General features: G+C 55.8%; 3 protein-coding genes and 1 non-coding gene across 4 annotated transcripts in view; 3 read left to right on the forward strand and 1 right to left on the reverse strand.

The window, feature by feature from the left end:
* LOC112611943 (dynein assembly factor 3, axonemal) overlaps positions 1-3,836 on the forward strand; it is an 18,895-nt gene extending 15,059 nt beyond the window's left edge. Inside the window, exons 2-7 of the mRNA XM_025365898.1 lie at positions 167-292; positions 398-520; positions 810-945; positions 2,082-2,193; positions 2,902-2,976; positions 3,060-3,836. Coding sequence (XP_025221683.1) covers positions 167-292; positions 398-520; positions 810-945; positions 2,082-2,193; positions 2,902-2,976; positions 3,060-3,495 — 1,008 coding nt within the window. The 3' untranslated portion in view covers positions 3,496-3,836. The remainder of the gene's footprint in view (positions 1-166; positions 293-397; positions 521-809; positions 946-2,081; positions 2,194-2,901; positions 2,977-3,059) is intronic.
* A 619-nt stretch (positions 3,837-4,455) lies between these two features.
* On the forward strand, positions 4,456-9,601 carry TNNI3 (troponin I3, cardiac type). The gene is made up of 8 exons (XM_025367427.1): positions 4,456-4,598; positions 4,869-4,881; positions 5,044-5,127; positions 5,533-5,574; positions 5,845-5,976; positions 6,536-6,625; positions 7,166-7,342; positions 9,451-9,601. Exons 1-8 carry the CDS (start codon positions 4,588-4,590, stop codon positions 9,532-9,534), a joined length of 633 nt encoding a protein of 210 aa, XP_025223212.1. The 5' UTR covers positions 4,456-4,587; the 3' UTR covers positions 9,535-9,601.
* Positions 9,602-11,409: 1,808 nt separating this feature from the next.
* Positions 11,410-19,035, reverse strand: LOC112611944 (dynein assembly factor 3, axonemal-like). Its single transcript, XM_025365899.1, has 8 exons — positions 18,836-19,035; positions 18,642-18,730; positions 18,172-18,314; positions 17,685-17,778; positions 14,224-14,381; positions 13,734-13,916; positions 11,542-11,583; positions 11,410-11,433 (listed from the first exon to the last, which is right to left on the reverse strand). Exons 2-8 carry the CDS (start codon positions 18,724-18,726, stop codon positions 11,410-11,412), a joined length of 729 nt encoding a protein of 242 aa, XP_025221684.1. The 5' UTR covers positions 18,727-18,730; positions 18,836-19,035.
* Positions 19,036-19,484: 449 nt separating this feature from the next.
* On the forward strand, positions 19,485-19,588 carry LOC112613669. The gene has a single exon (XR_003116995.1). It is a non-coding gene; the product is annotated as a small nucleolar RNA U13 (small nucleolar RNA).
* Positions 19,589-19,958: the final 370 nt, after the last annotated feature.

Here is a 19,958-nt window from a genome sequence, read left to right on the forward strand (position 1 = left end):
GGGGTCTGGACCCCTGGGTCTGAGGGAGGAGGGGCTGGGGTCTGGACTCCTGGGTCTGAGGGAGGAGGGGCTGGAGTCTGGACTCCTGGGTCTGAGGGAGGATGGTGTAGGGGTCCCTCCATGCTGGGTTCATTGAGGGCTCCCTTCTTCCTGCCCCCCACCCCAGGCCCAAGTCATTCACACCCAGGAGTTCCGACGCTGGCGGGACACAGGCGTCGCCTTTGAACTCAGGGACTCCAGCGCCTATCACGTGCCCAACCGGACCCTGGCGTCGGGTCGCCTCCTGAGCTACGTGCGTGTCCACTGCCTGTCCTGGCCCACTGCTGCTTCTCGGAGACCCAGGAGTCAGGGTCCCCAGCCTCGACCTCACCCGCCTCCTCTCTCCCTCCTTTTCCAGCGCGGGGAGCGCGTGGCAGCGCGCGGGTACTGGGGGGACATCGCCACGGGGCCCTTCGTGGCCTTCGGCATCGAAGCAGACGACGAGAGCCTTCTGCGGACCAGCAACGGACAGCCGGTCAAGGTGCGCGGCGAGGCTGGGGCTGGGGGTGGGAGTGGGGCTGGGGGTGGGTGGGTGCTCAAGGCCCCGCCTCCACCGCAGGCCCCGCCCCCAGCTCCAGACCCAACCCGTCGCTGGGCGGGGACGACTCCATTCAGGGAACAGGCCCCATCCCCGTGGGATAGGTCCCGCCCCACTTCACATCCTCCAAGCAGCTGCGGGAGTTCTAGTCCTGGACCGAGGACTCCCCGCGTTCTAAGCCCCGCCCCGCCATCCCGGCCCCGACGTCTGGCCACGCCCCTTCTACCCCTAGACGGCCGGGGAGATCACGCAACACAACGTGACAGAGCTGCTCCGCGAGGTGGCCGCCTGGGGGCGCGCGAGAGCCAGCCGGGGGGACCCGGAGGAGCAGCAGCGCTCGGAGGCAAGCCCGGAGCCAGGGACTCCAGGTAAGTCCCAGATAAGCCAGGGACTCCAGGTAAGCCACGGATAACAACAGGTAAGCCAGGACTCCAGGTAAGCCAGGGACTCCAGGTAAGCCAGGGATAACAGGTAAGCCAGGGATAACAGGTAAGCCAGGGATGATAACAGGTAAGCCAGGGATAACAACAGGTAAGCCAGGACTCCAGGTAAGTCCCGGGTAGGCCAGGGACAACAGGTAAGCCAGGGACTCCAGCCTCCAAGTGTTTCACACTGGAGTGTGGACTGACATGATTTGGAATGCCTGGGCAAGTGACGGCTTCTTGATATTCTGTCTTTTCCTCTCTTCTCTTTCTCTCCCTTTCCTAAATTCTGAGAGCATGCTTAGGATTCTGAATTCCACTAGTAGAATTCAATCTTATCTGCAAAGGGCTGAGCTATCCAAGAATATTCTCACAGGGTGCTGGGTCCCAGCTCTCCCTTGGACACCATCCTGCACCCTGGATCCGCGCTGGGCCTCCTTCCAGCCATCCTCCAACCTGGCCCTCCCTGAGTGTCTGTCCGACAGGGCATGTCACATGTGGCCCTGGCTACCCACCCTCTTTCCCTCTCTAGTCTCAGTTGCCTGATCTGTACAGTGAGCCTCTGCCTGCTGGGCTGACCTTCCCAGAACTTTCCAGGAATCCACCTCAGAGGAAAGATTTTTTTTTATTTTATTTTATTTTTTTGAGATGGAGTCTGACTCTGTCGCCCAGGCTGGAGTACAGTGGCCGGATCTCAGCTCACTGCAAGCTCCGCCTCCCGGGTTTACGCCATTCTCCTGCCTCAGCCTCCCAAGTAGCTGGGACTACAGGCGCCTGCCACCTCGCCCGGCTAGTCTTTTTGTATTTTTTAGTAGAGACGGGGTTTCACCGTGTTCGCCAGGATGGTCTCGATCTCCTGACCTCGTGATCCGCCCGTCTCGGCCTCCCAAAGTGCTGGGATTACAGGCTTCAGCCACCGCGCCCGGCGAAAGATTTTTTTAAAAGCTTCAAGAGGACAAAAAGTGTTATCTCCAAGTCTTGTGTGCCTGCCCAGCTCTGCCCAGCTCTATGTATCTCTCTGGCTTTCTGCCCTCATGGCTCTGCCCGTCAGAGGTGACCCCTCTATCCCCTACCTCCGGCAGCCCCCACCCCGGAATCATTCACTGTCCACTTCCTGCCACTCAATTCTGCTGAGACTCTCCACCACAAGAGCTGCTACAATGGCCGGTTCCAGCTCCTCTATGTGGCCTGTGGGTAAGCAGGAGGCATCTGTGCTCACAAAGACCCGGGATCAGGCCCCCAACCCCTCCTCCTTCAGACCCTGGAACCCAAGTCCCAGGCCCTCCTCCCTCAGACCCAGGAGTCCGGGCGCCCCAACCCCCCCCCCTTCAGACCCCGGAGGCCCGGGCCCCAGCCCCTCCTCCCTCAGACCCAGACGCCCAGGCCCCCAGCCCCTCCTCCCTCAGACTCTGGAACCCAAGCCCCAGGCCCTCCTCCCTCAGACCCAGGAGTCCGGGTGCCCCAACCCCTCCTCCTTCAGATCCAGGAGTCCAGCCCCTCCTCCCTCAGACCTAGGAGTCCAGCCCCAGCCCCTCCTCCCTCTGACCCAGGAGTCCAGGCCCCAGCTCCTCCTCCCTCAGACCCAGGAGTCCAGACCCCAGTCCCTCCTCCCTCAGACCCAGGAGTCCAGACCCCCAGTCCCCTCCTCCCTCAGACCCAGGAGTCCAGACCCCCAGCCCCTCCTCCCTCAGACCCAGGAGTCCAGACCCCAGCTTCCTCCTCCCTCAGACCCAGGAGTCCAGACCCAGCCCCTCCTCCCTGATCCCTGAGTCCAGACCTCCTGCTCCCTTCTTTCACAGGACCCAGACTCCAGTGTTGCAGCCCCTCCTCCCTCAGTGTCTGGGTTCCCAGAGCCCCTCCTCCCTCAGCTGAATCTCAGCTTGTCCTCTGTCCTCTCTGCAGGATGGTCCATCTTCTCAGCCCCGAGCTTGGGGCCTGTGTGGCACCTGGAGGGAACCTGATTGTGGAATTAGCCCGGTGAGCCAGTGGGGTGGAGGGCGGGGAACATCCCGGCTGGGGATCAAAATCTGGGTCCCTGACATGGCGCTTCCCATCTGCAGGTACCTGGTGGACGTGCGGCAGGAGCAGCTGCAGGGATTCAACACCCAGGTCGGGGAGCGAGCTCAGGCAGCTGGATTTGCTCCACAGACCCGGGCCAGGCCCTCAGAGACCTTCGCACGTTTCTGCAAGTCCCAGGACTCGGCTCTGGGCAGCACTGACCCAGCTGTGGAACCCGGAACTCCATCCCTTGACGTCCTGGCCCAGCCTCTTGAAGCCAGCAGCCCAGCCCCTGAGGGCCTGACCCAGCCTCTGCAGGGCGGGACCCCACACTGGGAGCCCTGCCAGCTGCCCTCTGAGTCTCCAGGTTCACTCTCAGAGGTTCTGGCTCAGCCCCAAGGGGCTTTGGCTCTGTCCAACTGTGAGTCAGACTCCAACACTGGAGTTGACCCAACCCCTAGATACCCCTTATCTCCAACTTCCAAAGTCAGGTTGTAGGATGAGAACCCGCTGATACCATTCTAAGCCCGCTGCTGGAGTCCTCAATTTTATTCTAATCATTCCCACTCAGTACCCGCCACCCCCACCCTGGGAGTGTTGGTAGAATTTCAAATTCTATTTCTGAGATTCTATTTCTAGAATTCTAGATTGTTCTCTCAGAATTCCAAATTCCACTTCTGAGGCTCTGAACCCAGTCTAGGATCTGACCCTGAGTCTCAAGCCCTTGACTTTGGCCCCCTTGTTCCCAGGCACCCTGTGGCTGACTGGGGGCTGGGGTGTCTCCTCACCAGGGCCTGGTCAGCACCCAGATGGTTCAAGTAAAGCAAGTTATGTCCACCTCTCTGTGTGTCCAAGTGTCTTTCCTGTCCTATGTCGGTCTCCAGGGCTGGGAGAGAAAGACCCAGGAGTGGTGGACAGAGGAAGCCAGAAACTAGATTCCTGGGTTTCCGGGACTTGACCAGTGGGTCTGAGGGAGGACAAGACGGGCCTGGACTCCTAGGTCTGAGGGAGGAGGGGCTGGGGGTCTGGACTCCTGGGTCCGAGGGAGGAGGGGCTGGGGGCCTGGACTCCTGGGTCTGAGGGAGGAGGGGCTGGGGGCCTGGACTCCTGGGTCTGAGGGAGGAGGGGCTGGGGATCTGGACTCCTGGGTCTGAGGGAAGAGGGGGCTGGGGGCCTGGGATCCTTGTCTGAGGGAGTGGCTGGGGTCTCCCAGGGTCCTAGGACTGAGGAAGGAGGGGGCTGGGAGGTTGGACATTCTGTGGGTCTGAGGGAGGAGGGGTCTAGGACTCCAGGATCAGAGGGAGGAGGGTCCGGAGTCCTGTGCCCCAAGGTGGCTGGTGATCCAGCTGGAGCAGGGCCCACCCCGCCCCTCACGTGCCCCGTTATCTCGCATGGTGGGCAGGGGAGGAGGAGGTGACAGTATATTTAGTCTCTGTCCTCGCCCTTTATCTCAGTGTCCTCGGGGAGTCTCAAGCAGCCGGGAGGAGACTGACGGTCCCTGGGACCCTGAAGGTCACCCGGGCGGTCCCCTCACTGACCCTCCAAACGCCCCTGTCCTCGCCTCCTGCCATTCCCGGCCTGAGTCTCAGCATGGCGGATAAGTGAGTGATGCCCCAAGGCAGTGGGAGTTGGGGGCGACCTCTCAGGTTCCCAAGGGCGGTCAGAGCTGAGAGGCTGGACCCCTGGCCTGTGAGGTAGGGGTAGGGGCTCTTGGTTGAAGAAAGGAAGCGGGTTTGCGAGTCAGACTCCTGGAACCAGAGGAAGGGGAAGCGGTGTCCCCCGACCTCTTGGTCAGAGGGGCCTCCGGGGGTCCCTTAGGAGACAGGACACAGCCCACCACTAACCCCCCTCCCCGGTTTCTCTCCTTCCAGGAGCAGCGATGCGGTGAGAGCAGCGGGCTAAGGCGTGGCTGGGACCCCCAGGGCCAGGGTGGGCGCTGCAGTGAGGGGTCTGGGGCGGGAGGCTGCAGCCCTAGCAAAGGGTGCGGTACGGTAAGGGCTGGGTGGCGTCTTGGTGGTGATGGGGTCCCCACTCCTCCAAACCCAGGCTGGGGAACCTCGCCCTGCACCAGCCCCAATCAGACGCCGCTCCTCCAACTACCGCGCTTACGCCACGGAGCCGCACGCCAAGGTGGGACGGGGCTTCCTGGGGGCCGAGTACAGGCGCTGGAAGGAGCCGAGACCCTGGGAATGGGGGGAGGAGCCAAGGCTACGAAGGGGGCGGGGACTACGCGGAGAGGCTTCAGGGGCGGAGTTTTGCAAAGGGTCACACTCGGATTGGTGACAGCCGCCTGTGGGCGGAGCTCCGTTGCCCTTGGATTTAATTAGGGATAGATGGGAAGTGCCTACCCAAAGCCAGAGACCCGGATTGGTGGATGGGAATGAGGGGCGTGGCCTGTCGTAGACTCAGGGCGCAAGTTGGAAGTGGGCCCAAATCTGGACCGGCTGGGGTTGCTGGGGGTGTCTTGAGGTCCCCTCCACCGTCGTCTCCGGATCCTCCTCCATGATGCTTCCTTGCTCCATCTCACCCTGGCAGAAAAAATCTAAGATCTCCGCCTCGAGAAAATTGCAGCTGAAGGTGAGCACGGGAGGTACAGGGAAGGAGCAGGCACGTGCTCAGGGGGCGGAGCTTGAGAGTGGGTGGGGCTTTCGGGGTAGGTGGGCGGGAGTGGGGGGGGTTTGGCCGCTCGGGGCGTGGCTTTATCGGGGAGTCCTGCTCCGGGTGGGGCGGGGCCTTGGAAAGGTGGAGACGAAACTCGAGGGTTTAGAAGGGCAGACGGGGTTCCCTACGCCTGGTCTTTATCCTGATGCCCCGGGTGGGCTACGCTTCCCTCCCACCCCTCCGCAGACCCTGCTGCTGCAGATTGCAAAGCAGGAGCTGGAGCGAGAGGCGGAGGAGCGGCGCGGAGAGAAGGGGCGCGCTCTGAGCACGCGCTGCCAGCCGCTGGAGTTGGCTGGGCTGGGCTTCGCGGAGCTGCAGGTACCGGCTCCCAAGGCAGGTACTCCTGCCCAGCCTGGGATCCGAGGTTTCTAGTCCCCGGAATTCAGCAGAACAGCCTCTGTCCCCTCTTCTGCTCGGGACCCAGGCGTCCAATATGTCTGTCCTTACCCAATTCTATATGGTTCGTGGGACTCCCGGCCCCTAACACCCTTTGTGTGCAGGTCTCTGGAGTCTTGGCTCCAACCTACTCCTTCAGGATCATGTGGCCCTCCTATCCCAGACAGGAGTCCAGGCCCCAGCCCCTCCTCCCTCAGAGCCGGATGTTCAGGCCTCAGCCCCTCCTCCCTCAGACCCAGGAGTCCAGGCCCCAGCCCCTCCTCCCTCAGACCCAGGAGTCCAGGCCCCAGCCCCTCCTCCCTCAGACCCAGGAGTCCAGGCCCAGCTCCTCCTCCCTCAGACCCAGGAGTCCAGGCCCCCAACTCCTCCTCCCTCAGACCCAGGAGTCCAGGCCCCCAGCCCCTCCTCCCTCAGACCCAGGGGTTCAGGTCTCCAGGCCTCCAGGCTTCCCCCAAAAACACACACCACGTTCCTCCTCCAGGACTTGTGCCGACAGCTCCATGCCCGTGTGGACAAGGTGGATGAAGAGAGATACGACATACAGGCAAAAGTCATCAAGAACATCACAGAGGTGGGACGCATGGGCAGCTCGGGTACTTTCGGGGTAGTGAGATACCTGGTATTTGGTCTCTGCCTGACCCCTTGCAGCTGCTTTTGGCTGCACATCCCAGGAGACCCAGGACAACTGTGAGCCTGGCAGGGCTGGGGCAGAAGGATGAGTACAATATAGTCAAGGAAAGCTGTTGTAGGCAGAGGGAACAGCACATGGAAGGCCATGGGTTGGGAAACAGAAAATATGTTAGTGAACATGTTCAGGGCATCACATGTTGGTAAATTAGCTCAGGCATTGGCCAGGGAATTGTGATTTGCATGTAGCTGGACCAGGTTATGCCAGTGGTTTTGTGAGGTGAGGCTGGAGCATATGAAGAGGGGGATTCAGTTCCAGGATTAGAAGCTTAGACTGGTAGCCTAAGCTGGGAAGAGACTGGATGAGGCCTCGGTACTGGAAGACGAGATAAGGAGAATAAAGAAGGAGTGTAGGGTGGAAGAGTTGGGTGAGGGGGAAATGGAGGCAGGAGTATCCACACCCCTGTATTCTGCCTCCCCCCAGATCGCAGATCTGACCCAGAAGATCTTTGACCTTCGGGGCAAGTTTAAGCGGCCCACCCTGCGGAGAGTGAGGATCTCTGCAGATGCCATGATGCAGGCGCTGCTGGGGGCCCGGGCTAAGGAGTCCCTGGACCTGCGGGCCCACCTCAAGCAGGTGAAGAAGGAGGACACCGAGAAGGTGAGTGTGGGCTAAGGCCAGGAAAGAGAATGCTGAGGGGAAGGGCTGTGGGTACCAACAACCCTGGGGCCTAGCCGGAGGGCAGACGGTGCTTGAAGTTGGGGGTAGAAGCAGCTAGCTAGTACGGGGTCCTCCAAAATGCAAGAGGAAGACAGGAAGTGCATTAGGGCTACAGGAAGTCCATGTAAGAGCAAAGAGGTGCATGAAGGGCTGGGTGCAGGGGCTCATGCCTGTAATCTTTGAGATTTAAAATTTTTTTTTTAATTTCCTTTTTTTTTTTGAGATGGAGTCTCTGCTGCCCAGGCTGGAGTGCAATGACACCATCTCGGCTGCTGGAGTGCAGTGACGCCATCTCGGCTCACCGCAACCTCCGCCTCCCAGGATCAAGTGATTCTCATGCCTCAGCCTCCCAAGTAGCTGGGACTACAGGTGCACACCACCACGACATTGTTTTAATTTCTACAAATTTCTTTTTAAAATTGATTAGTCATGGTGGTGGCATGCAGCTTCTCAGGAGGCTGAGGCAGGAAGATCGCTTGAGCCCATGAGATCGAGGGTGCCGTGAGCTATGACTGTTCCACTGCACTCCAGCCTGGGCAATACAGTAAGACCCTATCTTAAAGAAGAAGACAGGAAAGACAGGAGTGGATGCCTGAAACCATGGATTGTACTGAACCCTATATATAATTTTTTTCCTATACAAACCTACATACCTATGATAAAGTTTCATTTCTAAATTAGACACAGTAAGAGATTAACAATAAATAATAATAAAAGAAGGCTGGGCATGGTGGCTCATGCCTGTAATCTCAACACTTTGGGATGCTAAGGCGGGCAGATTGCTTGAGCTCTGGAGTTCGAGACCAGCCTGGGAAACATGGCAAGACCCCGTCTCTACAAAAAATACAAAAGTTGTCAGGTGTGGTGACTCACACCTGTAATCTCAGCGCTTTGGGAGGCCAAGGCAGGTGGATCATAAGGTCAGGAGTTTGAGACCAGCCTGGCCAACACAGTCAAACCCCATCTCTAGTAAAAATACAAAGATTCGCTGGGTGTGGTGGTGGATGCCTGTAATCCCAGCTACTTGGGAGGCTGAGGCAGGAGAATTGCTTGAACCTGGGAGGCAGAGGTTGCAGTGAGCTGAGATCTCACCACTGCACTCCAGCCCTGGCAACCGTGGGAGACTCCATCTCAAAAAAAAAAAAAAAAAAAAAAGGTTAGCTGGGCATGATGGCACACACCTGTAGTCCCAGCTACTCAGGAGTCTGAGGTGAGAGGATAGCTTGAGCCCAGGAAGTTGAGGCTGCAGTGAGTCGAGATTGCACTCCAACTTGGGTGAGGGAACCAGACCCTGTCTCAAATAATAATAATAATAATAATAATAATAATAGTAAAATAGAACAATTATAACATATTGTAATAAAACTCATATGAATTGGTCTCTTTCTCAAAATATCCTATGGCCCTGTAGTCACCTTTCTTTTCCTTGTGATGTGAAATGACAGTGCCTATGTGCTGAGATGAAGTGAGGTGGATGACGTAGGCATTGTGACCTAGCATTAGGCTAGGTCCTATGAGAATCCATCAAACTTATGAATTATTTCTGGAATTTTCCATTTAATATTTTTGGGCCATGGTTTACTGAAACCACACAAAGTAAAATTGCAGATAAGGATGAACTACTACAGTAAGAAGGAAGGAGACAGGAAGTGCATAAGGCAGACAGAAAGTGTAGGGGAAAGATAGGAAGTGCAGGAAGGAGACAGGAAGTGGATAAGGAAAGACAGAAAGTACATGAGGGAGACAGGAAGTGCATGGGGAAAGACAGGAAATGCATGGGAAAAGACAGGAAGTGCTGGGGAAAGACAGGAAGTGCATGGGGAAAGACAGGAAGTGCATGGGGGGACAGGAAGTGCATGAGGGGGACAGGAAGTTACGGGGAAAATTGGCAGGGATTATCTTGAAAAGATGGGAAGTGCTCCCGAACTAGACACTTAGACAGGCATCCAGGGTAGAGTGGCCCCACAGGCTGGAGGGAAGACAGGGATTCTTGAGAGACTGGAGACCAGGAAGAGACCCTAATCTCTGACTCTATTGCCATCCTCCAGGAAAACCGGGAGGTGGGAGACTGGCGCAAGAACATCGATGCACTGAGTGGAATGGAGGGCCGCAAGAAAAAGTTTGAGGGCTGAGTCTTCCTACCTACTGCCCCCGCCCTGAGGAGGGCCCTGAGGAATAAAGCTTCTCTCTGAGCTGAAAGTGACTCCATGTCTATTACCCAGGGCTTAGGCAGGAGAGAGATGGGAAAACTGAGGGCAGGGCTCCCCCAAAGTCACACAGCAGGTTGGGGACCAGATGGATCTCCCATGTGGAGCACTCTTGGCTCTGTTATCAAAAAGAATTCCAGGGTTCATGAATTTGGATGATTTGTTTCTTAAGAAGCAGATCACAACCTGCAAACTGGAAGTGTGGCTTCTTGCCAAAAAACAGAAGCAGGCACTTTAAGGGAGGGAAGGGCAAGGCAGGAATTTACACTGAGTGGGTTGGCTACGTGCACGTATTCAACTGGTTATAGAAGGAGCTATGAATATTCATGGACAGGTGGACATACACATGTGTGACAAGCAAACATGCATTTTTTTTTTTTTTGAAATGGAGTCTTGCTCTGTCACCCAGGCTGGAGTGCAGTGGCACAATGTCAGCTCACTGCAACCGCCGCCTCCTGGGTTCAAGCCATTCTCCTGCCTCAGCCTCTCCAGAAGCTGGGATTACAGGCATGCACCACCAGGCCCAGCTAATTTTTGTATTTTTAGTAGAGACGGGGTTTCACCATGTTGGCCAGGCTGGTCTCGAACTCCTGACCTCGTGATTCACCTGCCTCGGCCTCCCAAAGTGCCGGGATTACAGGCGTGAGCCATCGTGACTGACGACAAATATGCATTTTACATGGTGGTGGAGGCTTAATATTTAAGTGCATCCCGTTGAATGCATTCGTATGAAAACATGAAGCAGGGATATGAAGGCACTCAGTGCACAGCCTCTGTCAAAAGTCAGAACCAGTCTGTGGTCCGTGGTATCTTATCAGGAGAAAGTTACTGAAATCAGTCTCTCATTCAACTAATGCTGTAGCTATGCGTTGTGGAACAGGGGGTTCAGTTAGTCAGCATCTGGCAATGGATGGCTGCAATTGTTGTAATATTGCATATCTTGAGGCCAGTGTTTGTTTAGCTGCTAGAAAAAGGAAAAGCCTTGTGGCAATTAGAACATAGTTTATTATATAAGTGTAGGGATGCGTGACTTAACCCTTGCCTGGCATGGCCTCAGGTCTTGTTTATAATTTGGTATCTTATTGCCACAAACAGTTCATTCCATCAGTCTTCTGATCTCTATTGTCACAGCACCTCTGGCCCATGTGGAGTGCACAGAGATGCCAAGACTAAAGCTCAAAGAGAGAGACACACAGAGAAACAGATAGGCAGAGAGACATACTGGCAACAGAGGGACTGAGTTGGGAGTAGAGAGAGAAGGAGCCAGACAAAGACCCAAAGAGAGAGGGAGAAAATACCACGGATGCATAGAAGGAAGTGCAAAGAAAGGAGAAAAGAGAGACAGAGGGATAATCACAGCAAGGTGCGGAGACGTGGAGACCCTATAAGAGAGGGAAATGGAGAACCACAGAGCGGGAACTGCGGGCACTAAGACATGGAGAGAACTAGAAAGACAGAGACGTGAACATGGACACAGAGACCCAGAGCCAAAAAGAGACAGAAATGGGGTCACAGGTGGACAGAAATGCACAGAGAAACTGTGAGCCTCCACAGACACAAACGCTGAGAGGGGCAGACATGCAGAGACACCCACAGAAATGCAGAGACAAAACCACCTAGAGACACATGCCAAGAAACACACTGAGGGACCCAGAAAGAGACAGATGCAGAGAGAGCCCAAGACAGACCTCAGTGAGAGGCCCCAGGAAAAGCACAGAAACACAGAGACCGACCACGAGAGGCAGAGGTACTGAGAGGTGGGGAGGAGGAGGAAGCCTGCTCTCCAGGGCCGGCTTGAACTCAGAACTCAAGGCCATGGCTTGGCTAGGAAGCGCGAGGGGGACGCCAAAAAGATCAGTGTTAGATGGAGGTGGGGAGGGAGGGGAGGTTTCACCCTAATTGACACCCCCCTCTCCCTCCCCCTCCCCACACCTGCTTCCCGGCTTTAGTGCCTGTTGTCACCAGGATGGAATCCTGGTGGCAGACAAAAGGGTGGGGGTGGGGAGTGGGGGACAAAAAGATGGACAGAGACAGAGGGGGAGACTAAGAAGTGGAGACAGACACACAGAGATACACAGATGGAGAGCCACAGACACAACAGAAACGGGGGTCCAGAAAGAGACCACGGTAGAAAGAGGGAACGGAGAGAAGAAAACAGAAAACATTCCTTATAGCCCATTTGTCATTAGTAGGTCCTCCAAGGACCTACTGTGGGCCGGGCGTGAGGACGTCAAAGCACAGGGAGCTATAAGGGAGGTAGCTGCAGCACCATGAGACCTGGGGGTGGGGTGGGGGCGGGAGCGGGGCTCTTGGGCCGTGCAGATGGGGTTAGCATGGGGTTGGGGAGGGGCCCGCGGAGGCTTTTGGACTCTGAGTGTGGAGCCAGGGGCAGCCGGGCTCTCTCTGAGCTCCCAGACTTGTGTTTGAGCAATGGAATTCTCTCCCCCTCCCTCTCCCTTCGGGGCGGGGCCAAGCCTCCCAGGGCCAGCTATAAACTCCCGGGAGCTTCAGTGCCCTCAGCAAGGCTCAGCCACGAGCTTCCCAGCATCTCAGACATAGCCTAGGTAAGGAGCTCTGCGGGGGCCCTGTGGTCTCCAAAGACTGTGTCCTTGCGGGAGGGGGGCAGGAGGCGGGTGGGGAAGATGTGGGGTGTGGAGAAATGGTGCAGAGGTAGGTGGGGCAGACAACTGGAAGTCTGGGAACTTGAGAGGCTCAGACTTCAGGGGGACTCAGGATAGAGGGGAAAATACTGGGATTTGTGGGTCACACAGATCCAAACCCGGGGCTGCCAGGACTTGGGTGTCCCAGAACAAAACCTCCTAGGATCTTGGGGTTCTGGGAATCTGGGGGAAATCTCAGCAGTCAGGGATATCTGGACTTGGAGGTCAAACAGTCTGGGTGTCAGGATTTGGGGCCTCAGACTCTGAGGGTATCAGGAATTAGGGGTGGGTCTCACAATCTGGGGTTTTAGGAGTGGAGGCCTTGGAATCTGAGGTATTACGATAGAAAGCATGAGAACTTGGACTGTCATTATCTGGGTATCATGAACTGGGCCTCCAAGGTTAGGTATCAAGATTTTCGGGGTCTCATATTCTTGAGGTTTCAGAATTTAGGTCCCAAGACCTGGGGGTGGTCTTAAGATGTCCTGGCCCATATCTGGACTATCAAGAACAGCTGTGAGGACTCACTGGTCTCAGAAACATGGGCATCACAAATTGGGGTCTCAGAATCTGTGGGTATTGGGATTTGGGGCTAGGCACCCTGTGGCCTAGGGAATCTCAAAGACTTTGAGGTCCAAGAATATAGGGGTCCGGGTGAGGTCTGTGGACAGAAGGTGCCCTTTATGCTCCTGCCCCCTGCATGATGTATGGGAAGGTGAAAGGGGAGACAGGTGGGGAGGAAGCCAGCCAGCGGGGAGGGGTGAGTGGGAGAGGAGATGAGGGTGACTAATTCTCCCAGAAGCCCCCCTTCCTCAAATCCCTTCTTAGGAAATGTCCTCTGTTTCACCATCTATGACATCCCCCCGAAATAGCTCTTGGGGGTGGGGCAGCTATTGTCTTCAGGCCACTGTCCCTTCTCAAATGCCTCCTCCTAATCCCAGCTGGATCAGGTTCCCATGGACTTGTCATAAGACAAAAGAGGACAGCTGTGCAGAGGGGGCAGGGTCTGCAGCCTCCTGGCTGTGCCAGGACCACACCTACCAAGGTCTGTCCTCATGCATGCTTTAGGACAGCCAGCCCCCTCCCTCGGACCCAGGAGTCCAGACCTGAGCCCTCCTCCCTCAGACGCAGGAGTCCAGGCCCCCAGCCCCCTCCTCCCTCAGATCCAGGAGTCCAGACCCCCAGTCCCCTCCTCCCTCAGACCCAGGAGTCCAGGCCCCCAGCACCTCCTCCCTCAGACCCAGGAGTCCAGGCCCCTAGCCCCTCCTCCCTCAGACCCAGGAGTCCAGGCCCCAGCCCCTCCTCCCTCAGACCCAGGAGTCCAGGCCCCCAGTCCCTCCTCCCTCAGATCCAGGAGTCCAGACCCCAGTCCCTCCTCCCTCAGACCCAGGAGTCCAAGCCCCCAGTCCCTCCTGCCTCAGACCCAGGAGTCCAGGCCCCAGCTCCTCCTCCTGTGCCCCTCACCCCGCGGTCATGCAGCTTCATGCGCAGGTCCCAGTCGCTGACACCGCGCCGGGCGTCGTAGCGGGAGCCCAGGTAGTGGCGCAGCCGCGAGTCCCAGAGGCGGCTCATGGGGAAGGCCTCGGGCCCTTTCTCGCCGCCCGCCCAGAAGCGGAACACGGCCTCCAGGGCGTCCCGCTCGCGGAACTGCGGGGCGAGGCACGCGTGGGGAGAGAGGGAAGCAGAGAGGGAGGCAGGGAGAGCGGCTTCTAATTGACCCTCTCTTCCATCCCAGAACAGGGGAACGATTCCCCCGTTTCTCGGATGGAAAAACTGAGGTTCCGAAAGCAGAAGCCACCTGCTGCCCCCAGGCCAAATCCCACCGTGGGAGTCGGGGAACTGGGACTCGAACTCCCGAACCCGCCGCCTGCTCCATCAACGCACGTCCTTTGGACTGCGCACTTCCATTCTTCCCGCGGCCACCCGATCCCAGATGGAGGCCGGGCGGCGGCACCTTGAGGGCTCGGAGGCTGAGCCAGGGCAGCTGCTCCTCCAGACGGTCGGGCTCGGGGACCAGGTGAGCCAGCAGGTCGGCCTGGGCGCGTACGAAGGCGGCCACCGGCGGGCGCAGCAGCGCGTTCCCCCACACCTCCAGGAAGGTCTCGCTCCGCTCTAGGGAGAGGGGGAGATAATTGGGGGAATGTGCGGAGGAGGGAGCCCAGGAATTAGACCCTTAATATGTTGTTAGGTCATAGTCATATAATGAAAACAATGAACCCCTGCAAGCTCCCCACGCATTCCAAAAACTAGACGAAGAACAGGGCCGCGGGCGTGGTGGCGGCGCCTGTAGTCGCAGCTCCTCGGGAGGCTGAGGCTTGAGAATCGCTTGAACCCGGAGGCGGAGGTTGCAGTAAGCCGAGATCGTGCCATTGCACTCCAGCCTGGGCAACAGAATGAGACTCCGCCTCTAAAATAAATAAATAAATAACTACCTAGAAGAGGGAATTAGTTGCAGATTCCACACTCACCGCAGACACAGAATATTTGGGGCAAAAGATAACAATACAACAGTAAAACAAAAATACAAATTGTAGGCCGGGCGCGGTGGCTCAAGCCTGTAATCCCAGCACTTTGGGAGGCCGAGATGGGCGGATCACGAGGTCAGGAGATCGAGACCATCCTGGCTAACATGGTGAAACCCCGTCTCTACTAAAAAATACAAAAAAAAAACTAGCCGGGCGAGGTGGCGGGCGCCTGTAGTCCCAGCTGCTCGGGAGGCTGAGGCTGGAGAATGGCGTGAACCCGGGAGGCGGAGCTTGCAGTGAGCTGAGATCCGGCCACTGCACTCCAGCCTGGGCGACAGAGCAAGACTCCGTCCCCAAAAAAAAAAAAAAAAAAAATACAAATTGTAAAATATGGTGGAAGCATTTACATGGTATTACATATTATAGGTAATCTTTTTTTTTTTGAGACGGAGTTTCGCTCTTGTTTCCCAGGCTGGAGCGCAATGGCACGATCTTGGCTCACCACAACCTCCGCCTCCTGGGTTCAAGTGATTCTCCTGCCTCAGCCTTCCGAGTAGCTGGGATTATAAGCATGGGCCACCACCCCGGCTAATTTTGTTTTTGTTTTTGTTTTTGTTTTTTTAGTAGAGATGGGGTTTCTCCATGTTGGTCAGGCTGGTCGCAAACTCCCGACCTCAGGTGATCTGCCCACCTCGGCCTCCCAAAATGCTGGGATGCCAGCATTGGCGTGAGCCACCATGCCCGGCCTATATTATAGGTAATCTAGAGATGATTTACGGTGTATGGGAGGATGTGTACAGGCTATTTGTGAGTATATCTTTTTTTGTTTTGAGACAGTGTCTCACTCTGTTGCCCAGGCTGAGTGCAGTTGTGCTGTCATAGTTCACAGTAACCTCGACCACCTGGGCTTAAGGGACCCTCCCCCTCCAGCTTCCCAACTAGCTGGGACTAGTCATTAGCTACCACACCCAGCTAATATTTTATTTCTTGTAGAGACGGGGTCTCACTATGTTGACCAGGCCAGTCTCAAACTCATGGTCTCAAGCAGTCCTCCCACTTCAGGCTCCCAAAGTGTTAGGATTACAGGCGTGTGCCACTGCCCCTGGCAGTACTACACCATTTTGTGAGGGACTTGAGCATCCTCGGATCTTGGTATCTGCAGGGGTCCTGGAACCAGTCCCCAGTGTTACTGAGGGATGAGTGTATATACCTTTCATTGTATATAATATATATATACACACATAGACATAGAAATAGTTTCATGTGCTGGGCGCGGTGGCTCAAGCCTGTAATCCCAGCACTTTGGGAGGCCGAGACGGGCGGGTGAAACCCCGTCTCTACTAAAAAATACAAAAAAAAAAACTAGTCGGGCAAGGTGGCCGGCGCCTGTAGTCCCGCTACTCGGGAGGCTGAGGCAGGAGAATGGCGTAAACCCGGGAGGCAGAGCTTGCAGTGAGCTGAGATCCGGCCACTGCACTCCAGCCTGGGCGACTGAGCGAGACTCCATCTCAAAAAAAAAAAAAAAAAGAAATAGTTTCATGTTAATTGTTTAAGAACTTAATAGAAGAGAATTGTGTGCCTTTTAGTAAAATAGATCAGTTTAGTTCTAGCTGTTTAAGAACTTTGAACAATCTGTACTCTGAATTCTCTGGGTTATTAATGACTGATATGGTTTGGATCTGTGTCCCACCTAAATCTCATGTTGAATTGTAATCCCCAAATGTTGGAGGTGGGGCCTGATGCGAGGTGATAGGGTCCTGGGGGCAGATTTCTCCCTTACTGTTCTCGTGATAGTGAGTTCCGACAAAATCTGGTTGTTTGAAAGTGTGCGGCTCTTCCCCGCTGCCTCTCTTGCTCCTTCTCCTGCCATGGAACAGGTGCCTGCATCCCCTTCACCTTCTGTTGTGATTGTAAGTTTCCTGAGGCCTTCACAGCCATGCATGCTCCCTGTACAGCCTGTGGAACTGTGAGTCAATTAAACCTTAATTCTTGGGGCCAGGTGAGATGGCTCACGCGTGTAAACCCAGCACTTTGGCAGGCCAAGGTGGGCAGATCACCTGAGGTCAGGAGCTCCAGACCATCCTGGCCAACATGGTGAAACCCCGGCTCTACTAAAAGTACAAAAAATTAGCCGGGCATGGTGGTGCATGCCTGTAATCCCAGCTACTTGGGAGACTGAGGCAGGAGAATTGCTTGAATCCAGGAGGCAGAGGTTATGGGGAGCCAAGATTGTGCCATTGCACTCCAACCTGGGCAACGGGGCAAGACTCTGCCTCAAAAAACAAACAAAAAAACCTGTTTTCTTTTTCTGTTTTAGATGGAGGTTTTGCTCTTGTCACCCAGGCTGGAGTGCAATGGCATGATCTTTGCTCACTGCAACCTCCGCCTCACAGGTTCAAGTGATTCTCCTGCCTCAGCCTCCCAAGTAACTGGGACTACAGGCACCCGCCACCATGCCCAGCTAATTTTTGTATTTTTAGTAGAGATGGGGTTTTACCATGTTGAGCAGGATGGTCTCGATCTCCTGACCTCGTGATCTGCCTGCCTCGGCCTCCCAAAGTGCTGGGATTACAGGTGTGAACCACTGCACCCAGCCTCTCCTGGAATTTTCTAAGTGGCTCTAAGATGTATTATATTTAGCCCCATTTTACAGGTAGGAGAAGCTGAGGCTCTAAGATGGCAAATTACATCAGAGGGGACCATCATCAATAAATATATATGATTTTTTTTTTTCCCATCAGAGGTACCACACTGGAAAATACCAAACATTTTTGTTTTTTAGATGGAGTTTTGCTATCGTTGCCCAGGCTGGAGTGCAATGGCGCCTCACTGCAACCTCTGCCTCCCGGGAAAATAACCAAACTTGTTAATTGTACCATTGAAATGCCAGAATCCCTCTAGGGAGGGGGAGGAGACCAGCAGTCAGAATGCCTGGGTCCTAGCAACAGACCTTGCAGCCCCATCTTCTCTGGATCCTCTAGGGCTAAGCTGAAGATCAACATGTGTCGGGCCACAGCTTCCAGATTATTCTCCAGCACAAAGAACTAGAAGGATGGACAGGGTAGAATAATTCTGAGACCTGTTTGCCTGGGCCCTAGGAGACCCAGGAGAGCAGGCCCTCAGCTCTCTCCTTCCACACGCCCAGGAGTTCTGTACCAGCCTCTTCCTTCAAACACAGGAGTCTGGGTCCCCAGAGCCCTCTTTCCTTCCATTCCTCAGAAGACCTGATCTTTGAGCTCTTCCTCACTACAGAACCCACGAGTTCCAAACCCCAGCCCCTTCCTTCCCCAAGACGCATGAGTTCGCTCCCAGCTTCCACCTCCCTCAGATCTAGGAGTCTCCAGCCCCTTCATTCCTGGACCTGAGGTTTTGGAATTCCAATCCCTTCCTCCCTCAAGGACTCGGGAATCTGGGCTCTCATCTTCATCCCAGCTCACGTTGAACCTCCTGCGAGGCCAGAGCTTCGCTCGGGACAGCGTCCGCAGCAGGTGCCGTCCATCCACAGAGCCCAGAAGCAGCACGTCTAGCTCGGGGGTGCTGTGCACCGTATCGGCCTGGGAATCTGGGTCCACAGGAGGACCTGGCAAAATGAAAGCCGGCTGGGGCACCACGGTGGTTGGTAGACCGCCCACCGTAGCATCCCCTGCAACAATGGACTACAAATCCCAGTAGGCGTCGCGCCTGCGGCCTAGGTTCTAAGGGGAGGTGTTTCCTTCGAGTATTCTGGGATTCATAGTCTGCAGACAGGACCTCGGGGCTGCCTCTGGGAGCGCGCCCTCCGCCGTTGGATCCTTGGAGAACGTTAGCGCGCCCCCTGCCACCGACGCTGGGACTACGAGCTCTAAAAGGCCGTCTGCTCAGGCTGGGAAGGCAGACGGTGTATCAGACCTTGCGTGCTGGGACTCACTTTCAGCCTGCAGGTCCAGCGCCGGGGACAGGCCCCACCAGGACACGGAGCCGAAGCCCCTGCCGGAGCCGGCAGGTGTGGTCATCACCCTGCGGAAAAGACATTCTGAGAATCCCACATATTGCCCGCCCCGCTCCCCTCTCACCGCCCCGCACTTCTCGCCCCTTTGCCTCCACATGATACCCTGCCCACACCTTTATCCTCCAAATATCCCGGGACGCCCCTTCCTCTCCGCTCAGTGCAGCACTGTGGACCCGCGGCACTCCGCAACTGCTGCCCAGAGTCCCCGCCCTTTTCGATCAATCAACCAATGGGAGCATGGGGGATGGGACCACAGCGATCAACTGACCAATGAAAGTGAGCGAGGCCCGCCCCCTACCAACTTTTGGCCAATGGGAGCACTGAGGGCCAGGTTTCCCCCACCCCTAGGAGAAGAGGACGTGTAGACGCGGTTGTCATGACGACGGCTCTGACGGGGAGGGGCGGGGCTGAAACAGGTAGGGGGGAGTCAGGGTCGGTCCAAATTTCTGGAATGGGGGGGCCCTGGGCTAAGTAAAATTGAGAGTGAACGGAGCATAATCTTATTTCTTGTTTTTTTTTTTTTTCTTTTTTCCATCTGTTGCCTTTGCTCCTACGTAACTGAATTTTGAGCAACCCAAATAAAGTGAAGTGTCTAGACTTTAGACGGCAGGCTTCTGAGCCCGCTCCCCGCCCCAGCACAACGTGGGCTCTACCACACAGAGCTGCCCACAGGTGGGGCGCTGATGTGCAGGTCATTAAATATTCAGGGATTTTGTAAGCTGGTTATTGTCGCACGAAGCAATAATTTAAACTTACAGCTATATCCTTTTGTAGTTTCTAGGCGGGATGATTGGGTGTTCACGCGCATGTGTGAGATGTGCCTCCTTCAAACCTTGTTACGACATCGGCACATTACCCTTCTGACATGAATAAAAAAAAACTACAGGTAAATTCTGTAATCGTACAGTTAAATGCACTGCATTAAAATAAGGGTAAGTCGGCCGGGCTCTGTGGCTCACACCTGTAATCCCAACACTTTGGGAGGTCGAGGTGGGCAGATCACTTGAGGTCAGGAGTTGGAGACCAGCCTGGCCAACATGGTGAAACAGCGCCTCTACCTTAAAAAATACAAAAATCAACCGGGCGTGGTGACACGCACCTGTAATCCCAGCTACTCCGGAAGCTGAGGCAGGAGAGTCTGTTGAACCCGGGAGGCGGAGGTTGCAGTGAGCTGCGCCTCTGGACTCCAGCCTGGGCGACAGAGCAACACTGTCAAAAAAAAAAAAAAAAAGCAGA

Source organism: Theropithecus gelada, chromosome 19 (assembly GCF_003255815.1).
Source record: "Theropithecus gelada isolate Dixy chromosome 19, Tgel_1.0, whole genome shotgun sequence".
In the NCBI taxonomy this organism is placed as follows: Eukaryota; Metazoa; Chordata; class Mammalia; order Primates; family Cercopithecidae; genus Theropithecus; species Theropithecus gelada.